The sequence below is a fragment of the Perca flavescens genome, chromosome 22 (assembly GCF_004354835.1).
Source record: "Perca flavescens isolate YP-PL-M2 chromosome 22, PFLA_1.0, whole genome shotgun sequence".
In the NCBI taxonomy this organism is placed as follows: domain Eukaryota; kingdom Metazoa; phylum Chordata; class Actinopteri; order Perciformes; family Percidae; genus Perca; species Perca flavescens.
Window position 1 is genome coordinate 18,721,861 of NC_041352.1, and position 15,557 is coordinate 18,737,417.

The 15,557-nt window shown below is 41.1% G+C and overlaps 1 protein-coding gene across 1 annotated transcript in view; it reads right to left on the bottom strand.

Moving 5' to 3' along the window:
• asap1b (ArfGAP with SH3 domain, ankyrin repeat and PH domain 1b) overlaps window positions 1-15,557 on the bottom strand; it is a 62,938-nt gene that overhangs the window by 8,828 nt on the left and 38,553 nt on the right. Inside the window, exons 10-21 of the mRNA XM_028569231.1 lie at window positions 14,855-14,955; window positions 14,642-14,711; window positions 12,290-12,377; window positions 11,996-12,044; window positions 7,447-7,613; window positions 4,679-4,812; window positions 4,330-4,421; window positions 4,054-4,240; window positions 2,222-2,307; window positions 1,248-1,363; window positions 1,092-1,159; window positions 317-424 (exon numbers count right to left, since the gene is read on the bottom strand). Coding sequence (XP_028425032.1) covers window positions 317-424; window positions 1,092-1,159; window positions 1,248-1,363; window positions 2,222-2,307; window positions 4,054-4,240; window positions 4,330-4,421; window positions 4,679-4,812; window positions 7,447-7,613; window positions 11,996-12,044; window positions 12,290-12,377; window positions 14,642-14,711; window positions 14,855-14,955 — 1,266 coding nt within the window. The remainder of the gene's footprint in view (window positions 1-316; window positions 425-1,091; window positions 1,160-1,247; window positions 1,364-2,221; window positions 2,308-4,053; window positions 4,241-4,329; window positions 4,422-4,678; window positions 4,813-7,446; window positions 7,614-11,995; window positions 12,045-12,289; window positions 12,378-14,641; window positions 14,712-14,854; window positions 14,956-15,557) is intronic.

Below are 15,557 nucleotides of genomic sequence, written 5' to 3' on the forward strand. Positions count from 1 at the left end.
AGTGACAAGAGAAAAAGAAAGAAAGAAAAGAACAAAGTAGGAAAGAAATAAAGAAAGGAACAAAGAAAAAAAAGAAAGTAGGAAAGAAAGAAAGAAAGAAAGAAAGAAAGAAAGAAAGAAAATTATCTGAACTGGTGTAGTGAAATTCTACAGTCAACCATTAGTCTACAAATTAGTAATAAGACATGATGTTGGGAAGGATAATGATAATAGTTGTTCTTATTTCATTTATCACAATTGAAATGGGGAAATTGAAATGTAGGCACATTTGATTAAATTCAAGCTCAAACTAATGCGTGTGATGCTCTTTTTGAACCTTATCGTCGAGGTCGTCATCGCTCTCATCCATCTCCTCCAGTCTGAGGCTCCACTCATACTCCACATGAATGTGAGGGTTGAACTTCCCCTCTGCAGCCTGCACAAGCTGACAAACACACACACACACACACACACACACACACACATTCATCAGTTACACGCATGAAAATAGCTACTATCACAAACCATTATCAATCAAATGGAAAACAGCAACAACATAAAGAAGTGACATTAAAATCATAGACTGCCAATGTGAAACTCTGTAAACAAGAAAAGAATAAACAATAAAAAGGTAACAAATGTAAAAGGTTACAGTACCACTATAAGTCATAGTCAGTTGTAATATTTAGTAGAGTTAATCATGCAAAACCACACACCATTCACCATCATTCATTTTTCTGGGTATGAGAAGTTACCCAGTATACATAGCTATCACTCAGGTGTTACATTTGCTAAAAAATTTATTTATTAAAGATTCTACACTGCATTTTAAATCACTTGACTGTTTGTCTGCACGGTCATATTAGCGTTAATAAAGAACACAGACAATTATTTCCACTCTGCTGTCACTGTTGCTTGAGGCCGGAGACAGACCATTGACTGCCATCTAGTGTTCTGAGTAACCTTTCTAATAACATCTTTAATAGACCACAATCTATCCCCCACAACCTTTTCGTTCATTTGTCTGTAATTTTGTGATTTTGCAATGCTTTTTAGAACATTAATATCCACTGTGATGTCCAAAATCACCAGCTGGGCAGTCTTGTACTTACTGCCTCCTCACACTGAGTGTTCTTCAGTCGCCTGGCAACATCCAGCGCCGTCTCTCCGTTCTGATTGGCTGAAGGGAGAGGAGGCATAAGCAACAGTTAAGATTCTGATACATGTGAAGAGATGACATTAACGAGATGAACCTCAGTGTGACTCACTGATATCAGTAGCCGGCTTTCCCCTCAGGAGTAACTTGAGGCACTCAGGTTTTTCGTACATGCTGCAGTAATGCAGGGCGGTGTTCCCCCACTCCGTCTGCTTATCCAGGTTGCCGCTGGGAGAACACACACACACACACACACACACACACACACACACACACACACACACACACACACACACACACACACACACACACACACACACACACACACACACACACACACACACACACACACACACACACACACACACACACACACACACACACACAATCAGCACACAAGTTACAAGCCAGAGAGTGTTTTCCACAGTCCTGCATTTCTAGGATAATGTGTTATTACCCAGGATTTTGTGATTAGGCATTTGTGATAAACGCCGATTTAAACACCGTCTCTTCCCTTAATAGTCTGAGGTGAGTATTTGAAATCAGTCATAAAAGAAGACAAGACAGACATTGAATTGTATTAGCTGTGCAAAACCAACTTCACACTACACTGTTAAAGCAGGTAAATAATCCCTTTTAGATTTCTCGTAGCTCTCAGTAAAGGCAAGAGAAATTTCTTAAATAATGAGGGCTATTAATTAATGAGAGGGTTCCACGTCTTGTGTGTGCAGTTGGAGCAGTGGTGGGTAAACAATTGAAAAGAGAGAAATAAATTAAGGCAGGGAACAAGTGCTTGACCCATTTCTGTTTGCCTTGTGGGAATCTGAGCTGAGCTGTGCAGCGCTAAGCTTTCCTCTGCACTTCCACTGCTTTAATACAGACTGAAGCACAAATTAAGAACAAGAAAGACTCACAGCAGACCGACAGATCACATTTGATACTGCATGCTTACTACACAATTTATCTCTAAACCACTCATGTGTTTAAAGACATTTTGACAGCTTTTTAACATGAAAAGCGGAAACCAATGCACACTTATGCAATTTTATTCTGGCTTTTTGGTGACAATGACTCTTAAAAATGTACCTGTTCTGCACAAGGAAGTCCACTAAGTGCAGTGAGGTCTGGTCAGCAGTCCGTACAGAGTAGTGCAGTGCTGTCTCTCCGGATTCCTGCAGGGGGCCATCAAACACAGCAAAAACACAATGAGACAATCTTGGGCAGCACCCATTCTGTATTCTCTCTGTCTCTCTTTCAGCATTTAAACAAGCTGCAGTAAACAAAATGGCTCCTAAAAATAATATTTCAGCAGGCATAATGCTTATATTTGTACATTTTTGCGAGGAATTTTATCTGTCTCTGTGAATTTAAACTAGATCGAGACATAATTTTTTTAAGATGTAGCATAAAAGATGAAATATGTGGGAGTAGGGAATATATGTATGTGCTGTACATTTGGTGGCATCTTGGCATCATAGGAAAGAGTAAGGGATGTACGTAGCCACACATCCCTGTCTCTCTGGGTTTGGAAGGGGGAGTGGGATGTCACTGTGTTGTCAGCAGCCATTCAGATGTACTGACAACAGCAGATCAGATATCGGTGAGTCAGACTTCATAGCGCAGACAGCAGCAGCTCCCTCTGTCACCAAACGATATCCTCTTTTATTCTGCTGCTGCATTGTACACTTAATTTTTCATTAGAGAACTACCCTGTTTGTGTTATAGAACCTTGACCTATTTATGTCAGATTAAGTCTGATCACCCGTGTTGTTTACGGTACAGCATCCCCACCATCCACCGTTTGTTATTTAACTTTCATCTATGCCTGAACCAGTGGTGCAAAAGGCGAGGAAACAAAGAGGCTGAGCCACAGAATGAAAAACAGAGACGGGCCAAAGATGTCGTCATCTCAGTAAATATGAACTCAAATGAGATGATGCCCTACAATGTAATAGAGGTTGCTGGATGTCACCACCTGCTGGTGACGTTATCTGGATGACTCTTTGATATTATATATATTATTTATGCGTCAAATAATTCACCAACTGGTAGAATTGTGTCAGCTTTGGTTGTCCTGCGGGCAGTAAACCTCACATGAGGATGAACCACTACAGTAATGTGTGTGGAGCTCTGAGAGGGACATTTCTGGGCTTTGTAATCTAATATGAGAGATCATGGTGTGTGATGAAAATATACTGTAACTGTGTATGAGGAGGTTGACATGTAGCCAAGATTCCAGGCAACATACAACAAAACCCAAAGATATTCATAGATAACTAAGACAATCAGAGAATATCCATATTTGAGAAGCTGGGAGCAGTGGATCTTTGGATCGATTATCCACAGACCTCACTCTCGTCACTCTTTCATTGTTTAGCTGTCCGGCCTGCAACTTTACTGTTTTGGTTCACTCTCAATGCTGTCATAGCGTTGTTTTCAGCCACAGCAGGCAGCTGCTTTCAGTGAAAAAAACTCTTAAAAACTCACTGTGCATTACCTGCTCAGCACCAAACAGAAGACAGGCATAGTGGAGCATTTAGCAGCTAAAGAGCCATATATTTCCGTGTGCTCCAGTAGACTCTCTGAAGTCTCTCCCGATACAAGATTGCCCTACTCTGAGAGCACCGGACAGGCTAGTCAATTCCTTGTGAGGCGGTTGAAGCGTGTTAAACCTCTTCCTTCAGCCATATATTTCCCTCTGCAGTTGGTGGAGACCAAAACCAGAGCTACAAGAGAGTGAATATTGGACTTACTTATCAGGTGGCCAGAATCACGAATCTAAATGAATGATAATGTTCCTCCATATACCAAGATTATCTGCATGACTAGAAACCACTAGTAAAAAGGGAGTAAATATGTTTTTTTGATATAGGTGAACTTGACTATTTAATCTTTGTGCAATAAACTTATAGACTCACCGGTCCAACCTCTGGGATCGGCTCCATAAGTTCAACCCCCTCTGCATAGACCTGGATGAGGGACAGCAGATCCCTGGACTGAACCGCCTCAAACAGCTCGATCATTTTAGCTGACGCAGACGTGCACGTCTTCCTCGCATACTTGTGGTCCACATACTTAGCGTTGATGAACTCCTTCCTCACCGTCCTGCGGAGGAGAAGAAGAATTCAGTCAGCTGTTTGTATATTATTAAACAAATCTAGTTTTCAGGTTTTTTTTGCTCAGACAGTACTTACATGTCACTGAATGGAATGGGCTTTGGTGAAGGGGATGGGAGGTTTCCCTCCATGATCTCATTGAAACTACTGTTCCCTACATTCTTGGCCAGCTGGGAGAGAAAAAGAAGAAGTGAGCATCAGATCACAATAGTAGAACAGCATTCACACATCTCAGAGACAGATGAGCATATTGTTTCTGGGAGTATGTATCTCTGCTGCTTTAGTGATCAAATTCTGCCCTCTGCTCTGTTTCCACTACTCTTTCATTATTTCTAATATTTCACTTGAGATGAAAATAGTAAAGGGTGTGGACTGCTGCCTCAAAAAAAGCTATTTATTCACTTGGTTGAGCATTTCTCTGACTCACCAAGAGTTCTGAGGTTCCTAGCTTGTCAAGCTCCATGGACTGGATGCGAGAGATGTGGACCCCCATCTCTCGGTGGATGCCAGAGCACTCGATGCAGGTCAGGATCCCCAGGTTGGTGGACAGCCACTTAGGATCTAGAAACACAGACATAATGAGGAAATGTGTGTGTGTTAATGCTCTTCATAATCTACCAATTATTGCTTCTGCTATAGTCAGTGCAATCACGAGTGGATGGACAGATGGTGAAGATCCAGTAAATTAGTTAGTTATGTGACTTAAGACCATACCGAATATTTTCAATGACAAGAAGGGCCAGAAACCACGCAAATAAATATCAGTTAAATTCAAATGAAGTCCTGCCTGGGACATCAGACGCATGTCATCCCTATATCTACTGTCAACTATCAACTAAATGCCCTAAAAGTGTCTTTATGAACAAACAAGCAGGATGTTTTTCAGCAATTAAACCAAACCTGCTCTTTACTGAACATACAGTTTGTGTGTTTGCGCTGTATTCTGGACCTTTAAGGCTACTGTCAGTAGAGAAATTGGTTTCTCGGTGTCCCTACATTTGTTTTACTCCTGTATGACTGCAGAACTTGGAAGAAAAATGTTGAGCCTTGACAGAACCTATTACTCTTGCTTGAAAACTACTGACACCAATGTTTAAAGATAGTTTTCTATAAATTTTCTGCAATAAAACTCATTTCATAACTGTGCTGTAACTCAAGACGCAACACTGTCTAAATTTGGTCGGTTTTCTGTGGGAATAAAATAAAAAAAATACACAAAACAAAAGAAATGCAAGGTTAATCAGCACTACTCTACCTGTTTTTACCTATTTAGTTTTTTTTTTTTTTTAATAGAACAATTTGCAACTCCCGGTAGACAGAGAAGTATACAAATTTCATGCCAGATTTGCCTTTAAGCAAACAGGAGAGGGCATTTTATTTCTGCTGCAGCTCCATTTTGTAATCTTAAGTCATTGCTGAATAAGAGTAACGTCCACACACTCTAAACTCCAAAGACTCCAAACCACAAATTCACTAAATATTCAACATTTTGATCCCAGTCGGATCTTCGTCAGGTCAAAAACTGGATACATTTTTGGTTGCACCTACATGTGATGTGCATATATTTTACGTCTAATGTAATCCTTTGTCATAACAAGGTTATTTTACCTGGGGAAAAAAGGATTTCAGCGAATGAGTATATGTTGACTACATTTATTGCTTTAATTGATATATCAACAACAGACAATTCAGACCACTAGAGGACTGTCATAGGCACAACCAGTGCCAACAGTCGCATCATACTGCAGGAGGGAGATAGAGCTTATTGTGTAACCTACTGCCAAGCAAACGGCACGAGTGCGCTGTGATGTAGCACCCTCTAAAGCACGGTTATTGACCGACGTCACATCCTGATGTTCTGATGCAATCTGAGAGATTTAAGCAAGCTTTAAAAACGTAGAGCTCAGCCGTGTTGGTTATGAGAGCGCTGATGCTGTGAGGCCGGGGATGTTGTTCTGTCTGGATCTGACAAGTAACCACCAGGCAGACGCTGGTGGAAACGTCGAAGGCAGCCCAAAAACCAATGAGTCATACACAAAAACACAGGCAGAAGGCAGGCACGCACACACATTTTCACAACATAATAAACAGATGCGAGCTGGTGATGGCTCATAGAGTGCATGTTAGGCACGATGAGCTGATGCATGGTGACCTCTGTAGCTGCTTAATGCTAAAGCTGCAAATCTGTGTCTTATAAAGGGAGATCCTGGGAGAATATCAAATGAGATGATGGGAGTTGTCTTCTCTCTACTCAGACCACAGGGAACAAAGAGGTGACCTTTGAAAGTCATTACAACGACCTCTCAACCGTGAAGTTAATTCTACACTGAGGCAGGGAAATGCTGTCAGAGCAATTGAAAAGAAAAACAATAGGAATCGAACAGGAAACAGAGCTTGAACCCACATCTGGAAAATGTGTTATATACTGAAATTATGTACACAAACGGACACAGCAACGTGAGTATAGACCATGGCATAGCCTAGAATTGACAAATTACCTCCCCTCTCTGCAGATTGCAGGGGTCGACAGCGTGTGTGACTTATGTAACAACGTGACATAATGATGTTGGTTCTCAAAGCATAGAAATGTTTTCTTTTACCCTCAGAGCATAAAGTCCTTCCGTCGTCGCTCAATAAGCAGCTGCGTGTGTGTTTGTGTGTGTGTGTGTCAAGTGTCAGAGGGCCTGAGTGTCTATGCCACTCCTAAGTGCTGAGTCTTTGCTTCCTAATGTGGGGGAGGATCAGGATCGGTTTTGTGTCCTGAATGCTAACAACTCTAACGCACGCACGTGCGCGCACACACACACACACACACACACACACACACACACACACACACACACACACACACACACACACACACACACACACACACACACACACACACACACACACACACACACACACACACACACACACACACACACGTTTGTTGAAGGCTGCAGGGGGATTTGTAGCTTGTTCAGTTACCATCTAACTGAAGGACACTGCGTTCAGGGAAGCTGTGACATTGCAAAGAAATCAAGATTGGTGCGTAGCTTTAAATAAAACATTTGACAACAGTGAAATCAGAAAATGCTGAAGTGAAGGGGTTTGTCTTTTCCTGCGACAAGGTGAGGGTTGACTAAGCACAAACAGGGAGAGGACGTGCATATATGTAGCCTCTCTGGACACACAAACAGCAGCAGTACACACCTGCAGCTCCGCAGTCGCAGCAGACTTCGTTGCCTGGCATGCGCAGCACATCTTCTATGATGGCTTTAGTCAGATCCTCTAAACCGTCCTCGCCTCCGCTGCTCTGCTCGCCACGAAACGCCATGTTCAAGGCCTCCTCCTTACTGTTGGTTAGCACCGAGATCCAGCTGTGCAAGGGAACACATCATTACTGGTGTTATTAAAAAATAAGAATTTTTTTTATTTATTATGCATTTTTTTTAAAGCACAATTGCAGAGTTATTTTACCAAGAGATAAAAACACCACGAGATATAAAGTCAGTAAACTAACTGAAAAATCTCCAGCTGCAACTGCCCTAATCTAATGATTATTTCATTTTTGGTCTATAAAATGTCAGAAAAGTGTGACAACTGCACATCACAATTTGTTAAAGCTCTAGGTGACCAACAGTCTAAAACCCATAGCTATTTAGTTTATAATGACATAAAACAGAGAAAAACTAAAAACCCTCACAAATGAGAAGCTGGGCCTCTAGGAATATTTGCCAGTTTCTCTTAAAAACATTACTTAAAGCGCCCATATTATGCTCATTTTCAGGTTCATAATTGTATTTTAAGGTTGCACCAGAATAGGTTTACATGGTTTAATTTTCAAAAACACCATATTTTTGTTGTACTGCACAGCTCTCTCGCTGCTGCAGATCCTCTTTTCACCTTGTCTCTGTTTAAGCTACAGAATGAGACCTCTTTTCTACTTCTTCTTCTGTACTATCTTTGATCGCACATGCTCAGTAGCTCAGATGTAGATCCGTAGACTGTATTGTGTAGATCATGTCATCTAGCTCCATAGACAGTAAAAGAAAGGTTGTTTCTCCAACTTCGGTCAGTTACAAGGCAGGATTAGCTGGGAGACTTCTTCTAAACGAGGGTGCACATGTAAGTAGTTCTTTTGTAGATTATGGTGAATGCTAGCATGCTAACGGTTGCGGTTAGCCAGCTCGTTTCGGCTTGTGACGTAGAAAGCCGTGCCGATTTTGAACAGCTCACCCGGAGACTGAAGGCAGGACACATTCAGAAACCGTATCTCACTCAAAACAGCATGGATGGATTTTTTTCAAAGTTTGTATGCGTGTGGAAGCACAAGAGACACAAAATAACACCCCAAATCCAAGAAAAAGTGATTTTTTTCATAATATGGGCACTTTAAACAATGAATCAGTTATTTCTGACAATCGACTAATCATTTATGTTCTAGAAAATGTATAAATAAAAAATGTTATTATAGTAATGAAAGAGTAAGATGTTGATATCCATAAACTCCTATAATCATTTTTATAGAATTATTGGCTGGAAAGAACAAAAGTCTACTGTCCGTATAACTGGTCCAAACAGAAATGCATTCTTCTTCATTAAACTGCACAAAAGATGTATGGAGAACATATTTCTATAACTACTGAGATGACAACAGTAACATTAATTCAACTCTTCTTATTTCTATTTCATGAGCTGGCTCTTTTTTAAATAAGGGGTCTCAAAACGTCCTCACTTTCAGTTCCTCAACAGTCTTTTTGTGCTTGCAGATTTATTTACTGTGAAAATGCACACACATGCACCCCCACACACAACACTGTGGTGATCAAACATAGCTGTCTACAACGCAAAATCTGTCTACCCACTGAACTGCACACACACATGCGCGCGCGCACGCACGCGCGCACACACACACACACACACACACACACACACACACACACACACACGCGGCTTTATGAGCCTAATGTCAGCACTTCCTCTGTCATTGTCACTCAACCCTATCTGCAAAGGCAGAGGCCAGATAGGGAGTAGGCACACAAACCCACGTGTTAGATTGTTGTGTTAGATTGTCGGTTTATCTGTATGTGTGGAGAAAAAAATAAGATATTTTAATCCACAGATGCGCATGTGTACAGATGTTGAGCTAAAGCCTTTGTGTGTATTACATGGATAATATGCTCCCAGCCTAATTGAGGGGGTGCGTGATTGCACAACGCAGGAGCCTTACGGAATACTAAATATTTCATGGAAAATGCCATGAAGATGCTGCGGCTGCAGCTGCAGTTGGAAGTGCGTGACAGAAGCGGCAGTGAGAAGCAGCAAGATGGATCCCAAAGGATGACAAGTACATGGAAATACAGAGTGTTCAACCACAGAAAGGCATCAGAGTGAGAACTTGCAAGCCCAGAACAGAAAAGTGCCACAAATTAAAGTGTGTTTCAAGAGAGTTTAGACAGCTCAAGAAGATTTAGTATGATGGCATACAGGTCAGTGTGTTTCTGGGCACTTTAGGTCCATAATTTAGATTCTTGTGAATTTAAAGAAAGAGCAGACATAATAAAAATGAGAAATGTTAAGATTAGCTATTCGATATTTCAATTAGAATTGCCCTCAAGAAAAAGTTCTAAATCTTTATCTTTGAGCTTCAAACAAGTCAGATTTCTTTCCCAATATTTGTTTTCAGTAACAATACATGCAGAGCACCAGTATGAAATAAATCTGATACATATGATATTCTTTCAACTATAGGAAAAATCTGCCAATAATATTAAAACCTTCAATTTCAAGGGTCAGCCTGATCACTTCTTAAAGAAATACTGCGTCGATTTAGCATTGCACTCCAATAACATTGTTGGACATAAGTATCTGACTCGATGCAACAGAACCACAAATATCATCTTTTCATGATTCCACACACTTCACTTCCTTGTCAAAACCTGGCACCTACATTACCCATTACTCAACCGACCACAGGTCAGTCGAGTGGCATTCGGGTGTTTTATGCGAGTAGCGGCTAATGTAGTTTCGAGCACTAGCCTGGTAAGTCTGGTAAGCTGACATCTTTCTAAGTCCAAACCCTGAGATTTTTGTCATGTTCTTCACTTCATTTCATGTTTTTCAACTTGTATTATTCACGCAAAACTAAAATAAAAACATGTCTGGGGGAAATATATTACCATGGACATATTCTTTCCAAATAAACTTTTACTTTTTGAAACGCTTATCTCTGAGTCCTAAAGTTAAAACAGAAATTATCCCCCTGGATTAGCTATTTTGTTTACGGCATTGGGATCTACTTCTAGGACAACGAGCCAGCAAAACAAGCTAGCTGTTTGGTTAGCCAACAACCAAACTATATATTCATCTGCAGTAATCACAAACAGGTATCACTTATTGTTTCATATAACAAGATTTTACTATGAGGGGTGAACAGAGCAACCCCTTTAGAACAGACATGTGTTTACATAGCTATCATAACAATGCTTACATTGCTGTAAAATCAAAGTCTACATGAAGCTTAACGGGGCTGTGTTATGTTTTAATAAAACATTTGTTGAATAACTTCAATTCTAGTGTCTGTGCATGTGTGTGTCCCTGCCCACCGACATGCATGCGTGGGACTGCGTGGGAAACGACAGTATGAGGTTACAGCAACCTGAATTACTGAAGACCACAAATCCCACTGCTATCCTCGCACTGCCACCCACTCTCAACAGTCTCTCTATAACTTCCTGTCTTCAAGTATGAGAGCAGCCGTTAATGAACCCGTCCATTAAAGAAAACTAGTGCTGTCAGTTTAACGCGTTATTAACGGCGTTGACGCAAACCCATTTTAACAGCGTACATTTTTTTATCGTGAGATTAACGTTCTTTTTGGCCTTTTTTCACACTGTTGCAACAACTAGTAACGTTAGAAAAACTACAACACCACACCGGATCTAGCTAGACCGGAAACAAAACAACAGGCACACACTTGTTTGGGCTTGCGAGCCGGCCAAAGAGCAGTAGGCTAACGTTACGTTTTGAGTGGATGGCGAGCGTGAGACGCCGAAATGGATGCCAATAAGATTCTGAATGGAAAGTTTACTTTTAAAAAGTTGCCAAATGGTTCCATTGACAAGACCAAAGTGATTTGTGTGTGTTTTGTCGTTGCGAACTGAGCTATCATCGCAGCACGTCCAGTCTGAAATACCACTTGATGGCCAAGCACACAGCTGATGAGAATTCTCCGCCCCCTCGTCAAAGCCAGGCGACAATGGATGACCTCAGACAGAAGCACATGGATACCACAACTAAGAACAAACTTACTGCAGCCATAGCTAAATGGGTCTGAGTGAGAATGTTAGTGTGAAATTGAACACTACAGTATATGCCGATGTTGTTTTCAATAAAAAAAAACCTTTGCACAAAGCAAGCCGATCCACTTTTCCATGTGGATAAGAGCATTAAAATGAGAAAAAAAATAATGGGACGAAAAAAAATCAAGGGACATTTAGAATAGATAAAAATATGCGATTAATTGCAAGTTAACTATGACATTAATGCAATTAAATATTTTAATCGTTTGACAGCAATAATAAAAACCATTAGGTGACAGTTTGTAATCACACACAAACTCATTCACTGGATTCAGGTAAAGGTGTTCAGAAGATATGAGGAGCTTATACTGAAGTGAGTAAACTCATAAACCTTAAGAAATCGTGATAAATGCTCTTTTTAGTGTATTTTATGAGCAATGTTACTCTGAAGCACTCACATGACAAACTCTTGTTCATCTTCAGCTTGGAAATGATATGTCCGGTTATCTGTTGAATACAGAAACGATGACGTTAAGTAGGCAAATTTCTTACATTGCATTTTATAATACTATAAGCAACAGACAGCGTACAGTAAATTATTCAAATATATCACTTGTCTGTGTGGTACCTGTTGGAACACGCAGTATAAAAATAGTCTGTCCGCGGATTCACTTTCCTTGATGTTTATAAAAAGGCAGGAATTCCCCAACCGTCTCATACTAACATATATTCTGGCATGTAGTAAAACTTACGAGAAATGAGATCAAAGCACTTCCTGTCCTCAGTACTCGGCTTGACCTGGCAGGTGAGCAGGTTGAGTTTGACCGGCTGTCTGTTGGACTGTGGAGCACAAACAAGATAAGGGTCACAATGGCGGATCAGACAGGAAATATACAATCACAACAGATCAGTTCATTACACACAAGGTTCTCTATATATTTTTTTTTAAAGATAATTTTTTGGGGCTTTTCCCTTTATTTTGAAAGTGGATGGACATGAAAGGGGGAGAGAGATGGGGGATGACACGCAGCAAAGGGTAGCAGGCCGGACTCGAACCCTGCGCCACTACAGGACTCAGCCAACATGGGGCAAACGCTCTTACTGGGTGACCTAGAGGTCGTCCCGCAATTTACAATAATTTAAAATAAGAAGAAGCAACAAATACTCATATTTTGAGAAGCTGGAACCACCAAATGTTTGGCATTTTTATTAGCTACATAGTCCAAACACTAACATATTCCATTTACCATAATATAAAACAGAGCAAAGCAGAAAAGTATCATATTTAAAGTAAGAAGTTGCAAGCAACAACATTTTTGCATGATGAATGTAAATGGACTGTATTTATATTGTGCTTTTCTAGTCTTAACGACTACTCAAAGCGCTTTTACATAGTACAGGAACCATTCATGCACATTCATAGACTGTGGCTGAGGAACCACCAACCTTCCGATTGGTAGGCTACCGCTCTAGCACCTGAGCTACAGCCGCCCCTATGATAAAGGGTTTACATAAATCATCAATTAACAAAATGATTGTAGATTTTTCTCTCAACTTATCTATTATTCAACACTAGGGCTGTGATCCAAACATACCTCAGGCATTTGAATATTCACACTAACTAAAACTACAGAATTCAGGTTGAACCATAGACTGATCATTTTACAGTCAATGGGTTGAACTCAGAACGCCTCTTGTCCCTGTTAAAAAACTGGACCGTGCTGGCTGTGTACTTTAATACTGGGCCCAGTTGGCACATGTATACAGAGCATTGTCTCCTGCCAGTGCCCGGGCAGAGGAGGGGCCAGGGCACGTGCTAATGAAATGCTAACAGGCTGTGATGAGCCGTGGAGCTCGGCTGGCTTGCTGGCAACCCGCCATGTCAACTAGAGTCACCTAGAGTTCAGCTGCCACAAAGGCTGAAACCGCATTCAGACAGAAATACATTATTATAAGTTCTGGTATAACTACCAGGAGTGACAAGTTAAAGACTTAGTCCCTCCATTGCTCAACTGAACAAAGGGAAACCTTTCATATCATATTTGAGACAACCACTTCCCCTGAGCTTCTAACAGCAGACACAAAGGATGTTATCATGTTTGAGGCAGCGGCTGTGCGAAGGTTCAAATCACGCTCACATCCTAACACTATAAAAACAGCAAATGTGAAAAATAAAAATGCATTGCCAGAGTTAAACCTCTCTGCCATGGTACATCCAGCAGTGTCTATTTGTAAAAAAAAATTAAATAAACCCTTCTGAGTGCCATCTTCACCAGGCTTACCATCTCAACCAACAAGCCATTTGATGTTCCTCAAATTTGAAAGTTACTAAAACTCTCCTTTATCTGTGATCAAATCACCGGACAGTTCCAAAAAATACAGAACTGTTATCACCCACATGATTTTACTGAACTAAATCTAAGTTTATACCAAAAGTGTTAATTAACCACATCTATTTATTGTTGGGGCTCATTTATTCGTGCAAGCAACCCAGCCTGTTTTAGCCTCCACAATGATAGGAATCAGGTCATCTTAGTTTGAATGATATTTATAGTACTTTTGCTGGTTATCAATCAGATGAGGGGGGAAGGGGGGGATAAGTTAACTTGTTTGTTTGTGGACATTAGTTACAAAAACCTAATCCTCTGACATCTTTCAAGGGCTTCGTTTAACAATACTTTGGATGATATCATTATATTTCATTCATTTTATTTCATTTTAGAATACAGTGACAGTGGAATAGAGTTGATTCAGATTTGAATTCAGTATTTAGATTCCTGCCATCCACACAGGAAAGAAAACATCACACTGCACAGTAGCTACTGCAGCTGCACGAGAGCAGAGACGACCCTGCAGACGTGCCAGCGTATACAGTGCGCTCACACTCGCTCTGAGATGAGTCACCGAGGCGCAGCAGGCAGAGGGGGGGAGGGGTGATAAGAAGGGGGAGACAGGGTTGCCATGACAACCCATCTATGTCAATTCCACTCTTCCAGCCTCCAGATTGAGAAAGCCCAACAAACCCTCCCCGCAAGATGTTCTCCCTTTGATCCGCACAAGTGTGTGTGTGTGTGTGTGTGTGTGTGTATTTGTCTCATACTCACTGTGGCATGAGAGATGGTGAGCATGCCCCCCTTCACTGAGCACTGCCTCCTCTGCCACACCTTCCTTAGCCTGTGAAGAGGTGTGGGGCGGGGGGGGTGTCACACATTAAAAAAAGGACTTGTTATGTCTTTCTTTTCTATGTGCACTTTAAATTTTAAAGCAACATGAATGGCGCTCTACCGTGTTTTTAAATAATGGCTATGTTAGCTTACCCATCACTCTTCTTCAGCAGGTAACCTTTCTTCTCACAGCCAAACTCCTTGTTTCCCTGCAGCTGGTGCATGCTGTAGCCACCCTGCTTACTCTGTGAGTCCTGTCCAAATCCACACAATACGTGCACACACGCAAACACAAAATACCAATGTTAAACACTTGGTATATAGAGAGGCTGCTGAAAAACATGCAACATACACACAAACACACCACAAAGTCCATGGTCTCATCTAAAAACCTAAGTGCTACCAGGAATAAAACTATAAGGCATGCTCTGAAGCCTCTTAAGGGCCAAACCACTCTACTGTCAAGCAGAACAGACAGATGCCAGCATGCTCAACATGCACCAGAACTTACTCTTCTAGACTTGATTCCAGACAAGCAGAAGAGAGAAGGGGGGAGATAGAGGGGAGAGGTGTAAAAGATCTAGCTCAGGTGCAGGTGGTGGGTGTGAAAGAGTGTGCCGCCCACCCGTGTGCCAACCGAAACCACAATCTCATTTGTTTAACTTCCTAAATGTCGTGCTAACCGTGTGTGCTATTACCAAAAGACGCTACAGAATTTGTAAATCAAACACAAAAAAAAATTGTGTCATGCAGAACAGCGGACTGAGAGTGAAAACAAATGTGTGAAAACAAACATACAGCCAATTCTTTATAAGTAAATCCGGGGCTGGAAGTGTTTTTTTAAGTGTGACGTGGT